Below are 24,329 nucleotides of genomic sequence, written 5' to 3'. Positions count from 1 at the left end.
GACACCGCCAGTCCCATCTGCCATTCTGCAGCCTGGCCACGGTCCTCTTCGCCCCCCCCTCTTATACCCCTCTCCGGTCCCCCTCACACCCCCTCTCCCCCAGGCTGGGACAGGCATGCTAACACTGTGACCAGGAGGTGGAGTGAATGACCCCTCTCGCTGATCTGTGGGAGTGTTGTACCATACAGCTCACAATGTCGGGCCAGCACAGCAGAAGGGCTCAGAGACAGCAAGCCCAGCTCCGCCACTCTGAGGACAGACAAGAAATGGCCACCACTGTTTCAGCACCCATATGGTAAATGTGTTGATTTAGTGTTACGTCCTTTGTTGCACACATGGACACATTTAATAATGAAATTGCTAAATCAATTCACTAGTATGGCAGGGGTTTAAAGTGCAAGTCCATTTGAGTGATGGGCAGAGAAGAGAACCTGACAACAATTCAGTAAAGTGTTGAATTTCTCCCCCTTCCTGGGTCCTCCCCGGGTGCTGTTGAGGGCTCCACGTTCCCTGCTCCATGCTCGTCCTAAACATGTACAGTAGATGACAGGGATGGGGACAGCTAACAGAGACAAATAAGGTCCCTCCTCCATCACACCAGACAACAAGTCACATCAATTCTCAGCGAATGACAGAACAGTGTGAACCTCAGACCTCTGGGGACCAAGGTCACTGTCACTGTGTTGACACATTACTGGAATTCTCATCTGGTCCCCGGAAATGGCCTGGATGAAAATCCTTGTAGCCTTGGTACGCTCTGGGCTGTTATGGAGATATAGAGACATACTGTCCTATTTCCTCTCTCTTTCTCTCACGTACCCTCTCACTCTCAAATCATTTCCTGAAGCCATTTGAGTATGTTTGACTCCATGAAAATATCCCTCTCCCTCAGCTCCACTGATAGGGACTGTGAAATTGTTTCCTGCGAGCGCCTTATCTGTGAAGGGTAAGGTTACAAGTATCATATGTGTCTGATAGAAGCCACAATGAATGGAAACCATCCCTGATTCCACCCCTTCATATTGAATAAAAATGCTTTCAGGTGCAATTGCTCCCTAAATACATAGGTCAACACCATCACCAAGGGGAGTTTACAAAACCTAGCTCTCGTAATGACACATTACAAACAAAAGCCATTTTATTTAATTTATATCAGTTAGTAAAACATGCTGGAATTACGACTATAACACCATAGGCCTTTACAAACTTTTCAAAAATCAAGATCAGCATTGTTTATTCACTATACTTGCATATAAAAACAAATGGTTTTCATTGGTTTTACTGTAAGTCAACATGTAAATGGTAATAAGACAAGTCATTTGAAGGAGAGTGAATTCCCTCAAATGCTCCTTTAAATGTGACACCTTACTTTCATCTTCTGTGTTCACACAGTAATGTTTTTTTTAACTGTGTGAATATTCACATGCATGGCAACTTGACAAACAGAACATCACACTAAATAGTTCCAATGGAAGTTTTTATTCAAAAAAAAAATAATCAAAGAAAATGAACAGAAATAAAGCTTAGGTAACAATCTACCGAAAAAACATATTTTTGGCTTTAACAAACACTACAAAACGAAAATACAGAAGGTTTCCTTAAACTGGACATACAAGTTACCACTGGCAAATGTGTGGCACATGTAAAACAAAATAAAAAATTAACTCTCATATAGATATCTCTATGAAAATCTTTTATTTCTTCAAACGATCTGTACAAAACTTCTCTCTTCATAAATTATTACTTTTCATATAACTTAATGACTGTTCAACACGATGGTTAATTAATGAGCATGTCTCCCTTCGATGCACCTTTCCATCCCTAGCCAGACGTAGTGTGGCATGCGGTTCAGACGCTACTAGCAGCATGACCCTCACAAGCACTCAACAGTATAACTTCTCTGTGTCAGCCAGCCCTCACACACATCTCAAGTACAGGCCCCACCGACCTGTACTCTGGAAACGCAGGCCAACCACAGGGGAAATGCTGCAGGTCTGTCTGGACTTGGTTGTTTTAGGAGCACAGATCCAGTGAATACCAGCACTCTCAGCTCTGCTATCGTGTTCCCTCTCTTTTCAACACCTCCATCAGCCTCTGGAATCGCTTGTGATGAAAGCAGCAGTTCATCTTTTGAAACTATGAAACTGAATGTCTGAATACAACTCAAAACACGCTCAACGCACAATTGTCCCCATACTGATTTGAATAAAACCTCTTAAAAAAAATGATGTCCGGAAAAAAAAGTATTTAAAAACCACCTGAAAGGAAACAGCTGTATGAGGCCAGCTCCTGAGCGTGGTGTTTGGTCTGGGAAGACCGGCTGGACCTGCTCACCCGGCCTTACAGAGGAGAAGGAACACTTCGAGGTAGATAACTGGTCAGTCCGACCACCAGGTCTAAACACAGGCTTTCTGGAAGACAAACTTAATCTACTGTGATCCTAAATAATATTACTTAGCAATAACATTCTCCGTTGCACCATGTAAAACTGATCATTACTGTGTTTTTGTAATTTGATAGTTTTAAAACTGTATTCCTTTCTGGTTCATATTTCTTTACATTGCATTTTTCCAACAGCGATTAAATCCATGTGTGGCACTTGTTATATCCAAGTCTTCCTTCTTGTTCGTCTGTGTCCATACTTGAATAAAACCTACAACAACTGAATGCAAATGTACAAAAAAAGGCACATTCTCCAAACTGAGATCTAGTCTGGAAGAAGAGTCAGTTACATCAGGGGTAGAAAGAAAAATGACGCTATTTGCTTTTACATACTAGCTCACAGTCTTTGGTGAGGTAAACTATGATTGAAAGTGCCAAGCTTGTTTGTTTCCTATGAAAGAGCTAGGTGCAATATAATCTACATATCAATCTCTGTGTTTTTCCTCCCAACTCAAACTCCATAGAACGTTTTCCTATGTCTTAATGGAAGGCTTTGATAGTTTTGCACAATCATAAATCCATGTTCGCCTGTTTGCATTTCAACTGAAAAGTGAAAAAGACACATCATGTCAAACTGACAGAGCAACAACAATGTCCCCAAAGACAATACAAAAACAACAACCCCCCCTCCCCCCTCCAACACCCCCAACCCCACCTCCAATATTCCCCACCTCCAATGTTCCTCACCCATGTCTAATCTACAACACCAAGTAATCAAAAAAGGCAAGATTTAAAATGCAATCATTCAGCATAATTTCTACCACATTCAACCAACCAGAGAGACATGTATTATCTTCTGGTGATAGAAACATTACATCCTCTTCAAACCTATCAGAATCAGGAGATCATTTCACTCAAAAAATTTTTTTTCTTTTCTAAATTTTCTACTCGGACTCAGATTTTCTTTCTGAGGGGAAAAAGCAAAAACACATAACACAGCAGATTTAATTTGCTATATCCAATAGAAAGCCCTATTTAGCTGATTTACAAGGCAATAGCTCTCCCTTTCTAGCGCATGGCCAGCCTTGGAGGTTGCCTGTACAGCTACTGTACGGAAATTGTTAAGGCAAATTGTATAAGACAGCAAGATCAATCTAGAGCAGACCACTAAGATAAATCACTTTACAAGAAAAAACACTGAACACTTCACCATAGCAACACGCACACAGCAAGCACAAAACATAATTTTCAAGATGTCTCACTAATAAATCTTCAGATAAAAACTATTTCAATACAAAATAAGAGAAAACTAAATTAAAATCATGAAAATATGAACAAAAGACATCTTTACTATCATGCAGTTAAAACAGGGAGTCACACGATCCACTAGGTTCTTGCATCCATGTGACAATCATTGGTAAAAAATAAACGTTTAGTTTTTCCTTATCAAAATAAAACCTTTTTTTCTTTTTTTTTCTTCTAATCATTCGCATCATTAGATGTAATTAATCATTTGTTTGCACCTCATGGAACTTATACCAAAAATAGTCTAACTTATTCTCATCACAAACATAAGGAAATCATTGCAGAACCTGCAAAATGGTGATAATTCCTTCATGTTTGACCCATCCAAGAAAGACATGATTGTTTTAGCTGTTGTCCCAATCCTCTGCTCAACTCACACCTGAAACCGCCAAACAGAGGGTACATGTAACACACTGTTAATAAGGACACAGTATACGTCAGCATGCCACACATATCATCTAGTAATGAAGTTCTTGATAGTGAAAATGTAGTCAAACATTGCACTACATGTTACATTACATATCATTTGTTTAGCAGACGCTTTTATCCAAAGCAACGTATTCTGTGAATAGTGCATCAGAAAGTAGAAGATGAGGCCTGTTGTGCAGCAGCAGCAGACCCACCTCTGTGTTACTTGGCCTGCTGGTAGGCGTACTGGGGTTGATCTCCAGATGAATCCCCAGGCTGCTGCCCCCCATGTTCCTGGAGGAGGACAGGTCAGAGTCAGGCTCTCCACACAGAGCCATCTAATACTGATGTCACCAAGTCATGTCTAGCTTCTCGTAACCAAAGCTTTTGTTTACAAAGAAAGTCAAGTTACATTCAGTAAGTGAGCAGGCGTTCTAGAGAGCACGTGTCAGCCACTAACCTCCACTGGAAGAGTCGTAGTCTGCAGGTGTGCATACTGGGGAATATACGCTCCTTGCATAGGTGTATTAGCGGCCATAAACTGTACAACAAATGACAGAACTCAATCATTACATATCCATATTTAGTACAAGGACTGATGATATCTCCCAGTAACATACATACTAGTCTTTGACCCAGGGTTTTAAATGGCCGATTATCCATATGTTCTTTCATTTTTTAATGATATGAAATCGTTCGTGTGGAATTGACACATTTTGAACAATAACTTAAGATTATCCAACCTGATATTCACTCCTGTAAAGTATATCAAGCTCTACTGACGTGTTACATTATGAGTGGTGATGCCCCCCTCCCCCTTATTGCACTCACCGCTCCTGCACTTCCCAGGGACAAGTGGCCCATCTGCTGGGTGAGAGGGCTCATCATGGACGTGGGCTGCAGTGACATAGCATGGTCCATAGAGGGCGATATCACCGCTCCCTGGGACAAGAGTGAGAGAGGGTAAGACCGAGGCAGAAGACAGAGAGACAGTCAAGACAGTATTTTCTTTCTCCTGAACAAACAAAGGGTCTAGAATCAGCAGATATAAAAACAACAAGAAGTGAAAGAGAGAAAGAGGACCAGGTTTCCTGTTGAGCCTCTGTCTTATCTAGACCAGACGGGAGGAAAGGGTTTGGACCTAGAATAACACCCTGAGAAAAGCCTCCCTTCCTGAGCTGCGTATCATGAGGACTAGTCCTGTGTTGGGTTACAGGGGGAGAGAGAGAGAGATCAACTGGGCTCAGTGTATCAGACTTCATATCCGTAGCACACTGAAGACAGGCCAGGGTTTCACCAGACCCTGACAATCCATTCTGCTGCTCTGGAACATGCCCGGGGCACTTGGGAGTATTTGAAAGAGCTTCCTTATCAAACAGGCTAATTGAATGTCCTGAAGAACCCCACTTGCTCAAAACCATCTGTTGGAATCATCAAACAGCAGGGGCTTGAGGCTTCACCACATCGCCATGGTGATCTTCATCCCGGAGAGCAAGAGTTCCTGCTCCAAACCCTCCTTTCAACACCATAGCAACCCTTAATCCCACCAGACCCTGTCACACTGTACGTCTGACTACACTGGTGTCCCTTCCTCTCTCTGCCACAGAGAGAAGGGAACAGCTTTATCCTGAGCTGTGCACTTCACTGGAATATGGGCAGACAAAATAGAGAGAGAGAGCGAGAAAGAGGGAGAGAAGGAGTAAGAGAGCGAATGAAAGAGAGACAGAAAGAGAGAGAATATCAGAAAGAGAGAGAGAGACATTAAAAGAGCAAAAAGAGCGAATGACAGAGAGAGAGACACAGAGAGAGAGAAAGACATATGAAGAAAGAGAGAGAGACAGAGAGAGACAGAGAATGACAGAGAGAGAGAGAGAGAGAGAGAGACAGAGAGAGACAGAGAATGACAGAGAGAGAGAGAGAGAGAGAGAGAGAGAGAGAGAGAGAGAGAGAGAGAGAGAGAGAGAGAGAGAGAGAGACAGAGGGAGAGAGAGAATGACAGAGAGACATGCAGACGAGTTGGTGACTCACTGGGTGCTGCATGATGTAGGGTTGGTGTGTCACCCAGGAAGGGTTCTGTACCTGGAACATCACAAACACACGCTGTCAACACACACACACACACACACAGGCACTCCGCTTCACAGTACTGGTAACCTGGTAACCTGGTAACCTGGGGCAAACCCTAGAAAACACACTGTTCAGGTCCCAATGCTATTATTTAGAAATGTGCTTATGTGTGCAAAAATTATAAATACGCATTTATCATGGAGAATTGATTAGATCATTAATTTATTATGACCACTATGAAATGTACTTGGCTCATACACGTTTGTTCACAAGTTATTTCACTTATCAAGAGTAAACAAAAAAAGTATATTTTTGGTGAGTACATCCATTCAAATCCATTTAGTGCTCACCTGGTAGGTGGAGACAGGGGAGAGGTAGGGAGACATAGAGGACTGAGCCATCATCCTGTTGGCAATACTATAAGGAGATGGGTAGAACCTGCGTAGGGAGGGAGAGCAGATTACAAAGAGTCCTCCCTACAGCGTGCGGACAGGAAACAGGAAGTGTCCTGGAGTGTGTCATGGCTCACCCGTTCTGCATGGTGGCTGTGGTGGGGTCGTATGTGAGGGTCATCCCAGCCTGAGGGGGCAACACAGCAGGACACATGTGAGATGAGGCCCACTGACCCACAGCCTGGGGTGCCTCCACACACACACACTTTAGCAGCTAGCGCACTAACACACACGCACACACACATTAGCAGCTAGCGCACTAACACACACACACATGCACACATACATTAGCAGCTAGCGCACTAACACACACACACACACACACATTAGCAGCTAGCGTACTAACACACACACACATTAGCAGCTAGAACACCAAAACACACACACATTAGCAGCTAGCGCACCAAAACACACACACATTAGCAGCTAGCGCACCAACACACACACACACATTATTAGCTAGCGCACTAACACACACACACACACACACACACAATAGCAGCTAGCACACAAACACACACACATACACACACACCCAATAGCAGCTAGCGCTACCATCACACACACACAATTGCAGCTAGCGCATACACAGACACGCACACACAAATGCAGCTAGCAGAGTAACGAACACACACACACACACACAGACACACAATAGCAGCTCGCGCACCAACACACACACAATAGCAGCTTGCGCACCAACACACACACATTAGTAGCTAGCGCACCACTGACTCGAGCCTGGGGATGCTAAACGCTACAGTACACATCAGCTAGTGGGCCAGGTCAAGCGCTCCACTGATCTCTGTTATCAATGGCTGTTGTGGTGGCTTTGCAAAATGCTTTTTGGTTTTTATAGATGGATGATAAAAGTCTGTATCGATTCACAAGTCTCTCCCATTCCAACTGAGTCAGACCCAAGCCCAGCCACCCTCATCCGCATGCTGTCAGAGAGCGGAGAGACTCACCAGTCTGGCGTCTCCATCTCTCACCCAGGGACGGCCGTTCTGCACAAATTTATTCTGGCTTAGCCTCTTTTTCTGCCCGCCATCAGCAAACTTACACAGTAGGGGCTCGGGGGGCGCTGGAGGGAGAGGGAGGAAGAGAAAGAGGGGGGAGAAAGAGAGAGAGGGGGGAGAAAGAGAGAGAGGGGGAGAGAGAGAGAGGGCGGAGAAAGAGAGAGAGAGGGGGGGGAGGGGGGGAGTTAAAAGGAGTGAGAGAGAGGCAGAGTGTGTGTGAGAGAGAGGATCTTCTCTAACACTATCTATGCATAGTGCTGTCAGCCCTGCTTACTGTCCTGTCACTCCCCTCCCCACCCCTCCCCACCCCTCCCCACCCCTCCCCACCCCTCCCCCACCCCACCCCACCCCACACCGGCCTGGCCTGGGAGAGACCAGCACTGTCAGCCTGGGAACACAGACATCTCATTTGGCAGCTGTGGAGCTGTAATCCTTGGCCTTTCCTAAAGGTGGTATGGCCAACCGAGACTATTTCAGTCTAATAATCCAATTAAAAAGCTTAGAATGGGAAAGAAAGAGAGAGAGAGACAGAGAGAGGGAGAGAGAGGTAGAGAGAGGTAGAGAGAGGTAGAGATAGAGGGAGGAAGATGTCCTCACAAGACAGCTCTGGTGGTCCGTGGGAGAGCTGGCTGTCTAGGCCTGATCCCTGCTCAGACACACAGGGACACCAGAAGACTGATGACTGCAGCCCAATCACCCAACACTCAACATGTTATGTACAGCTATTCACTCTGAAAGGCAAAGACGCTACAGGGTCATGATTTTCTCAACACTAGGATGTACATTCTTTCTTTTCTACCCAACACCATTTACTCTCTCTCTCTCTCTCTCTCTCTCTCTCTCTGTCTCTCTCTCTCTCTCTGTCTCTCTCTGTCTCTCTCTCTCTGTCTCTCTCTGTCTCTCTCTCTCTGTCTCTCTCTCCATGGGTCTATTTTCAGAGCTCATGCATGAGAGCGTGTGTTTTTATCTCAAACAGGGAGAGTAATTGACACGTCGCTTTCTTACCAGGGACTCCCGGTGGCGTCTTAATAAACTTGCCGTTGAAGTGAGAGATAACTGCATCACATTTCTCCGGCGACTCCATCCTGAAACACATCGGAGACACATTTAATCGATTCCCGGACGTATTATGCTCAGGCATCACATGGTTTCCAGGAATTAAACATTTTATGCCTGAGGTGAGCAGGAGAACTGGGGCTTTCCTTGACAAATCAATATTATGGAACTTTCATGTACGTCGGTTAGCAGTTTGCTAAAGTGCATTTAAGGTTAATAGTTTATCTGCCTTCACAGAGAAGCTGCATGTAGAGACTTGACCACACACACCTTTCACACACACACCCATACACACCTCACACACACCTCACACACATTCCTATTCATGCAGAGATAAGGCTGCTTTATGAATTGAAGGCCAGGCCTCTCTCTTTCAGGTTCTCCAGTCAAGTGTCTCGTTATGCAAGCATGACGGAAGGAGCCCCATGGAACACTATAATTACACCAGACCCATCATTATGAAACTGTTCTTCAGAAGACACTTCAATACATTAACTCTTCATAATCCCCTGTTATCAACAGCCAGATAGCATTCCCTCACTGCCTCAGAGATACACTGAATTAAATCTAGAGATTAACCGGTAGAATTATCATTATTATTATTATTAGCCCTTCACTCAAATAGACGGTTGTGAGGGCGTGGCCTTGTCAAGAGTCGTGTGAATTATGGAGATTCGACGTGTTTACTTTGTGCTTTACAAGGGCTCAGTCCTATTTTTAAAGTGGTTCTGAGGCTGATGTTTTTTCCCCGTTTGGCCCCAGCGGTGCGAGGTGCTGACCTGGCGAAGCCCACTCCTCTGCTGCCTCCGTTGGAGTCTCTCAGGACGCGCGTGGAGATGACCTGTCCGAACGGCTTCAGCATGGCCTCCAGCTCCTGCTCGTCCATGGACAGCGGCAGGTTGGAGATGTACAGGTTGGTGGGATCCTGCTCCTGTTGCTGGTGATAAAGACGAGAGCATGCCAGAGGTCGTTGATCATGACACACAGGAACAGTCTTGGAACGCTCCAGAAAACACAAACTATGCTTTCATTCTCGCTGCACGTCCAGGTTGGCCTTCCTTTCAGGCTCAGAGAGCCAGAAAGGAAGAAGGTATTTTAATACTGTTTTAGACACCATCCCCCTTCAGCCACTTCCAGCAGCACTTCACAGACAGTTAATCCGCAGAACCATTTCGGCTCCATGAGATCGACCTAGCAGCAGGGAAGGGGTTACATCAGTCCATAATCCCTCCCTGTGTTTCTCTCTTTTCCTAACTTTCACTTTCTTTCTCAATCTCTCTCTCTCTTTCTATCTCCATCTCTCTCTTTCACTTTCTCTCTCTGTCTCAACTGTTCTCTCTTTCTGTCTTTCTCTGTCTCTCCCTGTGTGTGTCTCTCTCTCTGTCTGTCTCTCTCTCCGTCTCTCCCTGTGTGTGTCTCTCTCTCTGTCTGTCTCTCTCTCTGTCTCTCCCTGTGTGTGTCTCTCTCTCTGTAACTCTCTCTCTCCGTCTCTCCCTGTGTGTGTCTCTCTCTCTGTAACTCTCTCTCTCCGTCTCTCCCTGTGTGTGTCTCTCACTCTGTCCGTCTCTCCCTGTGTGTGTCTCTCTCTCTGTCTCTCTCTCTCTCCGTCTCTCCCTGTTTGTGTCTCTCTCTCTGTCTGTCTCTCTCTCCATCTCTCCCTGTGTGTGTCTCTCTCTCTGTAACCCTCTCTCTCCGTCTCTCCCTGTCTCTCTTCCTGTCATTCTCTCTTTCTCCTCGTGTCCCTGTGTGCTTGGGGTTTTATCTAAGAACAGGTCACCATGAATAGTGATGAGGAGAGATTTGCATGCAGCCCACGACTGATCTCAGCCTGCATCAGCTGATTCCAGCCTGTACTTCAATAGCATCAGCAGAAACCGAAGACATGGCTCCAGCTCTCCAGGGAGACCACGCTCCTCATTAATATTCATCAACGTCCTGCCGCATTCAGGGCCAGCTACAGGGATGGATTAGATTACCAGAGTAATACGCTGACAGAAAAATCAACATCTTACTATTAGGGGACAAGGAGTAGACCTTCTGCATGGCACCCAGAGAAGGTGTTCAATCAGAGGGATTGGTGTGAGTGGAGAAGGGGTGGGTGTGGATCCTCACTAAGGCTGTGTGTGTGTGTGTGTGTGTGTGTGTATGCTGCTCTAATGACTGTGGAGGGGAAGCCAATATGAACACTCCACCCCCCCCCCCCCACACACACACACACACTCACACACACAGGCAACGTCACACATCCATACACATGCACACAAAATCATAACACACAAACATATTCTTATGAAGCACTGGCACACAACTTATATATTTTACATTTACATTTAGTCATTTAGCAGACGCTCTTACCCAGAGCGACTTACAGTAAGTACAGGGACATACCCCCTGAGACAAGTAGGGTGAAGTGCCTTGCCCAAGGACACAACGTCATTTTGCACAGCCAGGAATCGAACCGGTAACCTTCAGATTACTAGCCCGACTCCCTTACCGCACAGCCACCTGACTCCCCTATATGCACACACACACGCACACACACTAATTATACACAAGGGCAGAAAGGTGGCCTTAATGCCTTTCCCTGAAGGCTTACCTCAGAGCATGGAGGTCAAATTATTCATCCTTAAATAGGCTCTAAAATATAATATAAGTCACAGATAAATTGTCAGTTTTGTTTAATAATAATCCACATATTGTATAATGATCGATAAACATATAAAATTAAAGGAAATCTGTGAGAGGAGAGAGAATGACCCTACTCACTGCTGCCTGATTCGGACAGGAATTCCAGAGAAAGATATGGAAGATTAAAATACATTTTGAGAAAGTCATTACCACATATTTGAGCTATGAGTCATCCAGAATATAACTTCTCTGACAACAAGCCTGCCTCCATCATCATCTGGGAGAAATTAGTGAGGGAGAGAGCGAGAGGGGAGGGGGTTGGGGAGAGAGAGAGAAAGAAAGAGAGGAAGAATGAGAGCGAAAGAGCGAGTAAGCGAGAGAAAAAGAGAGAGTACGAGAGGTATAGGGGGAGAGAGGGAGACAGAGAGAGAGAGACACACACACAGAGAGAGAGAGAGAGAGAGAGAGAGACAGAGACACAGAGAGAGAGAGAGAGAGAGAGAGAGAGAGAGAGAGATAGAGAGAGAGAGAGAGAGAGAGAGAGAGAGAGAGAGAGAGACAGAGAGAGAGAGAGAGAGAGAGACAGAGAGAGAGAGAGAGAGAGAGAGAGAGAGAGAGAGAGAGAGAGAGAGAGAGAGAGAGAGAGAGAGAGAGAGAGACAGAGACAGAGAGAGACAGAGAGAGAGAGAGAGAGAGAGAGAGAGAGAGAGAGAGAGAGAGAGAGAGAGAGAGAGAGAGAGAGAGAGAGAGAGAGAGACAGAGAGAGACAGAGAGAGACAGAGAGAGACAGAGAGAGACAGAGAGAGAGAGACAGAGATGGGGAAGAAAACCCCTTCCTGTGCGTGTGGAGCAGCTCTTAAAATCGCAGGGACAGAAATTTGGCAGTGAGATAAGACATCTGTTTGTGCTGTGAATGGGGTCACCAGCCAACCAGTCAGTCATTACGCGTCATGTGACCAGGGCGTGTTTGAAGAGGGTCGGTGAGGCTGATAGAGGGGGAGGTACCGCTCGTCTGGCCCCGGACAAGGGGAGGGGAAGTAAGGGGGGAGGAGAGGGAGAGAGGGCAGGCAGGCAGCCCACACATATGGACTGGAGGTTTGAACCTTCAGGTAACAGAGAGGAAAGACCTACTCAGCTAGTTGATCTGGGAATGACTGTTTCCTTCTTAGTCCTTAGTCTCCCAAATCAGACATTCTGATAAATCTAAAGTTTATATTGTGAGAAAGTAGCTTGTGGCCTTTCAGACTTCACCACACACAGGACCAGAACAAGACAAACACATGGCCTTTCAGAGAAAAGTGCGACTATATTGAAATGCTATTTCTTCCGAGAGCAGTTCTATGAAATAACATATCCAGCTCATTGAACTGTGAGCTCCTGTGATCAGACAGAAGAGTTATTAGCACTTGTGTGGCATTCACTCATTCATTCATTCACTCATTCATCCGAGTGTTCTTTCATTCACTGGAATAACATGCAGTCAACTGTTTCAACAGGAGCTGTGCCTGGCGGTCTTCCCACCCACCTGCCTTTGAAACACACAGAGAGAAGGGCCATTGTGCGGCTCCTGGAGCGAGGAACTCTCCACACTTTCAGGGGAAACGGCCCTTTGTTGGGAAGTCTATTAAAGCCAAACAAGCAGAGGTGAAGCTGAAGGGAAAGGCTCCAACTCTTTTAACGGCCGTTACCTTGAACAATGCATAGATTAAACTTAGCTATGCTCCACAAAACAGCTTTCATTTTTTTTCTTTAATAAAAAACCCTTAAATGGGCGCCGGGAGGGAGATCCACAGAAAGGACACAGAGAGTCCTCTCCTCCAGCACCGTTTGGGAACCAGGAACACCATTTCTACGACTTGTACGGGGGTCCGGTTTCCATGACAACCTCCAATTATTTCCTTCCCTTTCCTGGCTCTCCGGGGGAACCTACACCTTGAGAGAGTCGTTACAGAGCAGCCAGGCCCCTTTGAAGACCAGCAAAGTGCCGTGTCATTGTCTTCCTGCCGACAACCTTCTTCACACCAACAAACTGTTTAAGCTGAACACATAACAGTTCAGGCAGTCTTTGGGGTTCCACTCAACAGCATGAACCCGGCAAAACCCACCGCTAGCTGGATGCAGTCTGCTCCTCGCTAGCTGGATGCAGTCTGCTCCTCGCTAGCTGGATGCAGTCTGCTCCTCGCTAGCTGGATGCAGTCTGCTCCTCGCTAGCTGGATGCAGTCTGCTCCTCGCTAGCTGGATGCAGTCTGCTCCTCGCTAGCTGGATGCAGTCTGCTCCTCGCTAGCTGGATGCAGTCTGCTCCTCGCTAGCTGGATGCAGTCTGCTCCTCGCTAGCTGGATGCAGTCTGCTCCTCGCTAGCTGGATGCAGTCTGCTCCTCGCTAGCTGGATGCAGTCTGCTCCTCGCTAGCTGGATGCAGTCTGCTCCTCGCTAGCTGGATGCAGTCTGCTCCTCGCTAGCTGGATGCAGTCTGCTCCTCGCTAGCTGGATGCAGTCTGCTCCTCGCTAGCTGGATGCAGTCTGCTCCTCGCTAGCTGTGGTCAGGCTGCTAGCTGGATGCAGTCTGCTCCTCGCTAGCTGTGGTCAGGCTGTCCTGAACCTGACCGGGACGCCTACGTCCACAGGCAAGCTCGGCAACAACCTGTCCGCACAGACAAAGCTTTCTATAGACACTCTACTGACACCAGACTATATATGCAGTGTCCTTGGCTGGGACATGAGCTAGTGGAGGCATTCCTGAGTGATCTTTGCTCGGGTTGAGCCCAGCCGACCTGGTTTAGGACAGTGTGAATGAGTCCTCAGACAGGCTGACTGTGATGCGAGGGGGGCGTGGTCTGTGGGCGGAGCTTAGACAGCGACCCCAGGGTGGATTCCTGCTCCGGCCCGTCACGCCTGTTGTCATGGCAGAGCACAAGCTCACGCCTGTTGTCATGGCAGAGCACAAGCTCACGCCTGTTGTCATGGCAGAGCACAAGCTCACTGTCTGTCGGCGCCACTCTCTCCCGGAGTCTCTCCAGAGCCCAGAGATCTCAGCTGACAGGAGCTGTCTCACACACACACAGACATGCGTTCATACACACATACATATGTTACACATACACATTTATACACATACAGTTAGGTCCATAAATATTTGGACATTGACACAATTTTCATCATTTTGGCTCTGTATACCACCACAATGGATTTGAAATGAAACAATCAAGATGTGCTTTAAGTGCAGACTTTCAGCTTTAATTTCAGGGTATTTACATCCAAATCAGGTGAACCGTGTAGGAATTACAATACATTTTATATGTGGCCCCCCCCTTTTTAAGGGACCAAAAGTAATTGGACAATTGGCTGCTCAGCTGTTCCATGGCCAGGTGTATGTTATTCCCTCATGGGAGTTCGTTATTTCATTGACAAGGAGCAGATAAAAGGTCTAGAGTTCATTTCAAGTATGGTATTTGTGTTTGGAATCTGTTGCTGTCAACTCTCAATATGAAGTCCAAAGAGCTGTCACCATCAGTGAAGCAAGCCATCGTTAGGCTGAAAAATCAAAACAAACCTATCAGAGAGATAGCAAAAACATTAGGTGTGGCCAAATCAACTGTTTGGTACATTCTTAAAAAGAAAGAACGCACTGGTGAGCTCAGCAACACCAAAAGACCCGGAAGACCACGGAAAACAACTGTGGTGGATGACAGAAGAATTCTTTCCCTGGTGAAGAAAAACCCCTTCACAACAGTTGGCCAGATCTAGAACACTCTCCAGGAGGTAGGCGTATCTGTGGCAAAGTCAAAAATTAAGAGAAGACTTCACCAGAGTAAATACAGAGGGTTCACCACAAGATGTAAACCATTGGTGAGTCTCAAAAACAGGAAGACCAGATTAGAGTTTGCCAAAAAACATCTAAAAGAGCCTGTACAGTTCTGGAACAACATCCTATGGACAGATGAGACCAAGATCAACTTGTACCAGAATGATGGGAAGAGAAGAGTATGGAGAAGGGAAGGAACTGCTCATGATCCAAAGCATACCACCTCATCAGTGAAGCATGGTGGAGGTAGTGTTATGGCGTGGGCATATATGGCTGCCAATGGAACTGGTTCCCTTGTATTTATCGATGATGTGACTGCTGACAAAAGCAGTAGGATGAATTCTGAAGTGTTTCGGGCAATATTATCTGCTCAGATTCAGCCAAATGCTTCAGAACTCATAGGACGGCGCTTCACAGTGCAGATGGACAATGACCCGAAGCATACTGCGAAAGCAACCAAAGAGTTTTTTAAGGCAAAGAAGTGGAATGTTCTGCAATGGCCAAGTCAATCACCTGACCTAAATCCAATTGAGCATGCATTTCACTTGCTAAAGACAAAACTGAAGGGAAAATGCCCCAAGAACAAGCAGGAACTGAAGACAGTTGCAGTAGAGGCCTGGCAGAGCATCACCAGGGACGAAACCCAGCGTCTGGTGATGTCTATCCAGTTCCAGACTTCAGGCTGTCATTGACTGCAAAGGATTTGCAACCAAGTATTAAAAGTGACAATTAGATGATTATTAATTATGATTATGTTAGTTTGTCCAATTATTTTTGGTCCCTTAAAAAGGGGGGGGCCACATATAAAATGTGTTGTAATTCCTACACCGTTCACCTGATTTGGATGTAAATACCCTGAAATTAAAGCTGAAAGTCTGCACTTAAAGCACATCTTGATTGTTTGATTTCAAATCCATTGTGGTGGTATACAGAGCCAAAATGATGAAAATTGTGTCAATGTCCAAATATTTATGGACCTAACTGTATGTACACACAGACATGCGTTTATACACACGCACACTTTAAACGCACACAAGCACATGTACACGGTCACACACACACAAACTAACACACATGCCTCCTAACAGTGCATGTGTATAAACACACACATGCACTTTTACTCACACACGCACGCACGGACAAACAAACACACACATACACATACATACACACAGGCCATTCTGGCTGTGGGCTCCAGTTACAGCAGTGACCTCAGAGGAGCGGGTGGGGGTGGGAGGGGGGGTGGGAGGGGGGGAGGGGGGGAGGGGAGGGGGGTGGGACTGCATGTCCTCCAGTAGAAGCGAGGCTGTGCTAGCCACTGTCCAGAGATAGAGCACAACACTGCCCGGTGTTTGGGTGTGATGTCAGGATTAGAGGGACTGTTTTAAACTCACCTTGGCCATCTGGGCTTGTACTCCGCTTGCCTTCAGGGCTGTGACAGCTTTCTGAGCCGCAGCAGGACTGTCAAAGTCCACAAAGCCGTAACCTGACAGGACAGAGAGACAAGAGCTCAGGAAGAACTCAGCACTCAGACTTGCTCCACCTCTCCCACCAGCCGCTCAGGACGTTCACTCAAACCAGCGGGCAGAAATCACATGTTCATACTGTGATCCATTTGTGTTATAGGATGCAAGAAGATACATTGAATGTTCATTCAGTCAGTCAGTTTGTGTGTGTGTATCTGTAAATGTGTATCTCTGTCTGTGTGTGTGAATGTGCAAGTAACTTGTGTATTTGTATTTGTGTGTATCTGTATGTGAGAGTGTGTGTGTGCGTGTATGTGCCTGTATCTGTGTGTGTGTGTATCTGTATGTGAGAGTGTGTGTGTGCGTGCATGTGCCTGTATCTGTGTGTGTGTATCTGTATGTGAGAGTGCGTGTGTGCGTGTATGTGCCTGTATCTGTGTGTGTGTGTGTATCTGTATGTGAGAGTGTGTGTGTGTGTGTATGTGCCTGTATCTGTGTGTGTGTATCTGTATGTGAGAGTGCGTGTGTGCGTGTATGTGCCTGTATCTGTGTGTGTGTGTGTATCTGTATGTGAGAGTGCGTGTGTGTGTGTATGTGCCTGTATCTGTGTGTGTGTGTGTATCTGTATGTGAGTATCTGTATGTGAGAGTGTGTGTGTGTGTGTATGTGCCTGTATCTGTGTGTGTGTGTGTATCTGTATGTGAGAGTGTGTGTGTGTGTGTATGTGCCTGTATCTGTGTGTGTGTGTGTTTCCATGGGGGCTCATGGAGGGCAAAGTGCTGAGGTAGCAGCAGTAGTGGTTGTGTTCAGGCTTCAGGTCAGCGTATTGTTCTCAGGGGGCACAGGCCATCCCTGACCTCTAACAGCTACAGCAACACTGAAACAGCCCCGGCCATGGCCCAACACACTCATCACAGTAGAAACACTGGGCTCCAACTGAACAGGTAACACGCTACTATTCCCAGGAATATTCCCCACAACAATCTGCTTTTATAGATTAGATTTTTATGATCTAATCATTTTTGATCTACCATATGAAATGGACCGTCCATCTCAGTCCCTGTCCTTCCTGCAGCCCACGTGAGGGGACACGATGTTTGACAGAGCCACTGTGAAGCTGCGATTAATCAGCGTTTAAATAATCCAAGGGCCGGTGACAGAGCGCTTCCCTAACCCTGAGATCTGCCCACTGCGCCTGTGTGAGGGTGTGTGTGAGTGTACGTGTATGTGTGTGTATGAGAGTGTGTGTGTGTGTGTGTGTATGAGAGTGTGTGTGCTGCTAGGCGTTGCAGCCAAGTCACGCAACAAAGGGGCGGGGCCGGGTTCCTCTCAGAAACCGCCCCCCCCCCTCCTCCATCGGACGCTGACAGCCTGAGGACTAAAATAACAGGATCGAGGTGGAAGCCTGCCTGTCTAACAGCTTCCTGATCCGCCTTGCCCTTCAGAGACAGACGCATAGCTACTGGATGACTTCAACAAGGCACAGCCTGTTGACTGTGTTGACTCTGCCAAAACACACACAATGAGTCACACCTGCAGGCAGATTCATCACCCAACCCTAAACATAGACCATTGTTGTCTATAGAAAGAAAATGTACATTATAGGTGTAGTGTGTCCTGGTAGAGACCAGTATAGCAGATACAGAGATCTGAAGCAGTTAACAGTGATTCACTGTGATACAGGAGGTAGATTCACTGCGGCGATGCATGAGATAGGCTTTCTACTGCCAAAGGCCTGCAGGTCATTCCTGAGCATGACTTGTAGCTTTGTATGGATCTTTTGTGAGTAAAAGAAAGGGCTTATCTGTTAGACTAGGATCTCCCTCTGTGGGGTTTTTTCTCCCATTTTTGTTTTGTTGAGAAATGCTAATAAAAGCATGTTTGGGACAAAGGCATTGCATACACACCTTTACATTTGTTGGTTGTCTTGTCCAGAATCGCCTTTGTTGAGACTATTTTGCCATACCTGGGAGAGGAGCAGAGAGAGGGGGTTCGTGAGCTGCATCACACACCAGACACAGGCAGCCAGTTCAACAAGACAGAGACTGAGCCTTGTACAAGAGGCTATGACATCACCTAAAAAGCATGACAAAACAGGAAGTCATTTCCATGTGGATTTGAGAATCTCGGCAGTTCTAGAACACAGCTAGTCCGAGGTAGAAGACAGCTAGAACACAGAACACAGCTAGAATAAGGCTAGAACACAGCTAGAACATAGCTATACCAGGGCTAGTACATAGCTAGAACACAACTAGAAGATCGCCGCACTAGAGCTAGAACTTGGTTAGAACAGGACTAGAACACAGCTAGGACATAGCTAGAACAAGGCTAGAACATAGATATAACAGAGCTGGAAGTGGGTTTGTCCTGAGTTCTAGAACCCAGAGATCGAACACCGGAGCACCATTATTAGGGAGAACTGGTGATGGCGACTGAAAACACTCATTGAAATGAGTCGCACAACCTGAGATGTCTTGAGTAATAAACCTGATGAAACACTGAGGAGCGCTCTGCAGTTCCACGACCTGACCGGCCTGCTTGAGGACGACTGGGTGACACTCCATAGTTACACGGTGATCTTCAGCCGTACCTCGGTGTACAGTTGCTGCCAGCTCTGACAAACCAACTCAGCGCTGACCTCTGAAGACAGACAGGGGAGTGTTCTTCCAGCGCTAAGCTACCCCAGCAGGTGGAACACAAAATGTCGGCGAGAGTGCCGCGCTCAAACACAAACACAGCCCGGGTCTCTCTGCCGCAGCCAAAACACACCCACTATAAACACTCAGGGCTGGAGAGCTTCACAGGAAACCAGACCGGCCTGGTGGACGGATGATTAATGAGGTTGACTAGCGGGCTCCCTGAGCACGGACGAGGAGGGATGAGCTTTGACCTCAGCTGAGAGGTGGACAGGTGGGGGACGAGGTCATCTCGACCCCTGGGCGGAGATATAACACATTCTGTCACATCTGGCATGTGGCGTGTTTTTACACCCGCTGTCACTGGAGGAAAGGTCAGGCAGAGCTCCCCCAGCTAATGACAGGTAGCAGCTTAATAAAAACCCAAGAAGTCTCCACCAACCATTGTAATTAGAAGGAAGGACTTCCGAGTGTGTGTGTGGGTGCGTGTGGGTGTTTTTGTGAGAGGACTGGTGGGAATGAGCGTATACTTGTGCGTGTGTGTGTGAGCACACACGCGTGTGAATATACATGGGCGTGTGTATGTGAGCGTGTGCGTATACGTGAGTGTGTGTGTGAGATCCCATGTGTGTCCGCCCTCGCTGCCTTCGTCTCTCCAGGCTGCCGTGACCTTGGCTAAGGAGCCACGGGGATGAAGGGGTCCCACTAATTGACTCAAAAATTCATCAATTACAGGAATCACCACATCGGCTGAGTCAGCCAAACAGGCGAACGCCCCGGGCGGGGTCTCATGAGACCAGGGACGCAAAATCGAAGGCTTGAAAGGCAAAGGTTAAGGAAGGTGCAGGATTACCACGCCCTGCCCTAATCTGGGCCACGGTGAGGTGAGGGGGAGGACACCTGCTGAGCTCCCAGCTCCAGCGCTCTACTGACATGGTCATGGAGGCAAAACACACCCCCTGAAAGGTTTCCTGACCAGGGTCTCCATCTATCTAACACTGTAAACTAACACTGTAAATGTGCACCTTCTGTTTTGGCTTATAAAAGTGTCTTGTACTAATGAGGTGTTACTCATCAAAACTGTCACAGACACTTTGAATCCAATGCAACGTACAGCACTGGGGGGATTTGAACCTGCAATCTCTTGATCTGCAGTCAAGCACGCCAACCCAAAGTTTGGGCCACACAGGCCTAGCAGTGTGGGTGGAACCAGGCCCAGCAGTGTGAGGTTGAGGTACACAATACTCCCTGACACAAGATAAGCTTGACTCAAACCCTAACCTGCCTGTTCCTCTCCACCTTCATGCCTTCCCTCAGTCTGACGGGGCTCCTCTCCACCTTCATGCCTTCCCTCAGTCTGATGGGGCTGGGGGCCCTCGCACACCTGGACTCCTGGACAGCGAGGAGAGACTCTGTTCTCTGGTCTCTGTTTCAGCCTGCAAGCTTGCCTGCCTGCCTGCCCGGCCGACCCGCGTCATAGTAGGTATATGATCAGACTTTAATACAATGCTATAGAACCATGAACTATGAGTAGCGCTATTCCATTATGAAGGAAGGTCATTTTGAAAAGGATTAAGCTAAAAACAACACCGGATAAAAGAGCAGGAACCCTTGACCTGAATCTGGACTCTAAGCGCTAATCCCAAACCTTAAATGACAACAATGGCTGTCCTCAGACAAACTAGAATCATCCAGGAGGAGTTCACCTTACATAAGGAACAGCACATGCTTGATGTCTTTAATTTGTTCATTTCCCTTAACCCTCATCAGGTGTATTAAAAGGAAGAATGTATAAGCTTTAGAAGGAAGGAATCTCCTAGTCAGAGCAATGAGCAAACTGTAAAATAAACAACATAATGAAGTCATAATGGACCTGACCTGCACAGTGTAGAAGCAGGGGCTGAGTCCCACTTTGCAGGTCAGGGGTCCATGGACCTGACCTGCAAAGTGGGACTCAGCCTGGCTGAGCATCTCTCTCTTTCTAAACACTGAGAGGATGTGCTGGTGTATTTGGAGAGGGCTCGACTGTGCCGCAATGTCAACATCACATTGTGGGAGGAGGTGGGGGGAGTTTGGAAGGAGAGGGGGGAGTTTGGAAGGAGAGGGGGGAGGTTGGAAGGAGAGGGGGGAGGTTGGAAGGAGAGGGGGGAGTTTGGAAGGAGAGGGGGGAGGTTGGCGGGGGGTCTGGGAAAGGAACATGAGATCTCTCTGTCACCCCGGTGGTCTTTCTGGTCGGCAGACGTAAAGGTATTCAATAAGACAATAGAGTTTTTATAAGAACGCCTGGAGATTTCCCCCATCTTTCTAGAGCTTTAGCTTTAAGTAGACGCTATCTGAACTCTGTACATGGCTGTAGCTCACCTGTACTGCCAGCTGCTACAGGATCTTAGCAGGCTGCTCTGGGTTCCTCAAGGTTGTATTTCATTTTAAATTCAGATGTGATGGCCCTGTCATCCCCTCCCCCCCCCCTGTCTCTGGCTGTCCTCCTCGTCCCCTCCTCTCTCTGGCTGTCCTCCTCGTCCCCTCCTGTCTCTGGCTGTCCTCCTCGTCCCCTCCTGTCTCTGGCTGTCCTCCTCGTCCCCTCCTGTCTCTGGCTGTCCTCCTCGTCCCCTCCTGTCTCTGGCTGTCCTCCTCGTCCCCTCCTGTCTCTGGCTGTCCTCCTCGTCCCCTCCTGTCTCTGGCTGTCCTCCTCGTCCCCTCCTGTCTCTGGCTGTCCTCCTCGTCCCCTCCTGTCTCTGGCTGTCCTCCTCGTCCCCTCCTGTCTCTGGCTGTCCTCCTCGTCCCCTCCTGTCTCTGGCTGTCCTCCTCGTCCCCTCCTGTCTCTGGCTGTCCTCCTCGTCCCCTCCTGTCTCTGGCTGTCCTCCTCGTCCCCTCCTGTCTCTGGCTGTCCTCCTCGTCCCCTCCTGTCTCTGGCTGTCCTCCTCGTCCCCTCCTGTCTCTGGCTGTCCTCCTCGTCCCCTCCTGTCTCTGGCTGTCCTCCTCGTCCCCTCCTGTCTCTGGCTGTCCTCCTCGTCCCCTCCTCTCTCTGGCTGTCCTCCTCGTCCCCTCCTCTCTCTGGCTGTCCTCCTCGTCCCCTCCTGTCTCTGGCTGTCCTCCTCGTCCCCTCCTGTCTCTGGCTGTCCTCCTCGTCCCCTCCTGTCTCTGGCTGTCCTCCTCGTCCCCTCCTGTCTCTGGCTGTCCTCCTCGTCCTCCTGTCTGCATGGTAACTTGCCACTCCCATGATTGAATGCAGCTATTTTCAATTGTGATTCGGAGGGAAAACGTTATTCTTATAGTTTGTACAACAATGTACAATTGTCATTAACAGTTAATGAAAAACAAACGGAATCCCACCTGTAAATGCCAACAAAGCTAACATTTTACCAGGGTTTTCGAAAATGACATGAATTGTTTATCACCATGGGACCTCAAACTACTAATTGGTGTGTTTATTCTCCGCCCCCTTTCATTTTTCGGAGCCACGAGATCAATAGAGCATTCAATACCGGTTAACGGTAAGAGGAAGTGCTGAAGTACTCACGGTTGGCAGAGCTTGACCAGGTCATGGTCTGTGGTGGGTGGAGGCAGGCCGCGGATGTACAGGTTGGTTTTGCTAAGCTGCTCCCAGCCTGCCGTGCTGCTGCTGTTGGGGCTGGGAGGAGCCATGGGGTGTGACGAGGGGCTGGGAGGAGCCATGGGGTGTGACGAGGGGCCGGCAGGTGGCTGGAACCCAAACAAAATGGCGTCAGTCTGAGACAAACCCTCTGCTTGGTGGGAAATGTAAACACTGTTCGCTGACGCAAGACAGAGAGAGAACCACACTCTGGCATACGTAGAAACATGAATATGTTGGGACTTCTGGATGATGAAAGTGGTTTGTGTTTTGTTTAAGACAAGAACAGAAAGATTTTTAGTTTGAAAAAAAAAAACATGTGTTTAGTGAACTTTGATTCTGTCTTAGACTGTTCTCAAAGAAGGCTTTTTTAGTGTAGCCCAGAACCATCTGTGCTCACCACAAGCACTTTGCTGTGTGGCCGAGCTAAATCTCAAACAGCCATGCATGCTAAGATTGAACTGTTCAGATCCTCCATCATGTGTCGGGTCAAGGGCTGGGTCTGCCCAGTCTCAGGATTAATGTCTCACAGCACAGTGATACATGTCTGTAGTGTAATCTAGTCCAGAGGTCGGCAGTCAGCACAATCTGGACCCCTGGGACAACCCGAAGCTGTGACACCAGTGTGACACTGAGCGTGTGAAACCTTCCCAGCAGCCCCTGGGTAAGTGACCCCCCGACAGACATGTCAACATCAACATCCAGATGTGCTGGTCTGGTCAGGCTCACTGTGACGCGCTGCACAGCGCCCCCTCCTCCACCAGGTCCGTCCCTCCAGGGACAGGGACGGACAGACAGAGACAAGCTTTCCTGTGGTGGTCATTCAAACTCCATGTTTCTTTGGAGGCAGCTTCTTCCCACAAACCCTCGCTTGACATGAAGAATTTGTGGTTTGTTGTTTTAAGATTGAGAGGTGGTCAGGACAAAGACATTCCATTGGTGCAACTGTAGCTGAACGATTGCTCAATGGGTATTCTCTGTGGTCCATACATCGCCCCCCCCCCCCCACCCTGTCCACAAAACGTGAGTCACGGTTCATCAATTTCTAAGTATATCAAGATCACATGGACAAGAATAGCTCGTCCCAAACATCTCCGAAAAGACGGCCTGTGAGTTTGAGAGGCAGCAGGCTTCCTGTTTGTATGGGCCCAGATGTTTTCATCAAGGGAGTCTTCCCTGTTCTCAACAACAGTTCTGCAAATCTGAGTCTGATTATCCCCCCCCTCCCTCCCCCCCCTACCTCCCTCCTCCCCCCTGCTCCCCCCTCCCCCCTGCTCCCCCCCTCTCCCCTGCTCCCCCCCTCTCCCCTGCTCCCCCCGCCATGGAACCCACAGGAGAGGAGGAAGCTGATGGAATCTCAGGCATGGGCTGGTGACTGAGCGAGCTGGACTGGGGCCCAAGACAGGAGGTCTTCTCCATCGCTTCGCATGCCTTCACCACGGAAACCAACTTGACCCGCTGCTTGCTTCAGCCGGCAGCGTTGAAACTGCTCTCTCTCTGGAAAGGATATTCTG

At 47.8% G+C, this 24,329-nt stretch overlaps 1 protein-coding gene across 6 annotated transcripts in view; it reads right to left on the bottom strand.

Annotated features, from left to right (window-relative positions):
* Positions 1-3,103: 3,103 nt before the first annotated feature.
* Positions 3,104-24,329, bottom strand: part of LOC134017883 (RNA-binding motif, single-stranded-interacting protein 1) — a 32,071-nt gene continuing 10,845 nt past the window's right edge. For 2 of the 6 annotated variants that reach the window (XM_062457998.1, XM_062458000.1), the window contains exons 2-15: positions 22,916-22,925; positions 22,744-22,885; positions 18,495-18,553; positions 16,516-16,607; positions 9,469-9,626; positions 8,639-8,718; positions 7,583-7,698; positions 6,692-6,741; positions 6,513-6,600; positions 6,124-6,174; positions 4,927-5,037; positions 4,556-4,636; positions 4,311-4,389; positions 3,104-4,066 (exon numbers count right to left, since the gene is read on the bottom strand). In XM_062457998.1, coding sequence (XP_062313982.1) covers positions 4,318-4,389; positions 4,556-4,636; positions 4,927-5,037; positions 6,124-6,174; positions 6,513-6,600; positions 6,692-6,741; positions 7,583-7,698; positions 8,639-8,718; positions 9,469-9,626; positions 16,516-16,607; positions 18,495-18,553; positions 22,744-22,885; positions 22,916-22,925 — 1,110 coding nt within the window. In that variant the 3' untranslated portion in view covers positions 3,104-4,066; positions 4,311-4,317. Of the gene's footprint in view, positions 4,067-4,310; positions 4,390-4,555; positions 4,637-4,926; positions 5,038-6,123; positions 6,175-6,512; positions 6,601-6,691; positions 6,742-7,582; positions 7,699-8,638; positions 8,719-9,468; positions 9,627-16,515; positions 16,608-18,494; positions 18,554-22,743; positions 22,926-24,329 lie in introns of all 6 variants that reach the window. The other 4 variants (XM_062457999.1, XM_062458002.1, XM_062457996.1 and 1 more) reach the window with 2 other exon arrangements.

Source organism: Osmerus eperlanus, chromosome 3 (assembly GCF_963692335.1).
Source record: "Osmerus eperlanus chromosome 3, fOsmEpe2.1, whole genome shotgun sequence".
NCBI classification, from domain to species: domain Eukaryota; kingdom Metazoa; phylum Chordata; class Actinopteri; order Osmeriformes; family Osmeridae; genus Osmerus; species Osmerus eperlanus.
The sequence above is the reverse complement of the archived record's forward strand: the minus strand, read 5'-3'. Positions and strand labels throughout refer to the sequence as shown.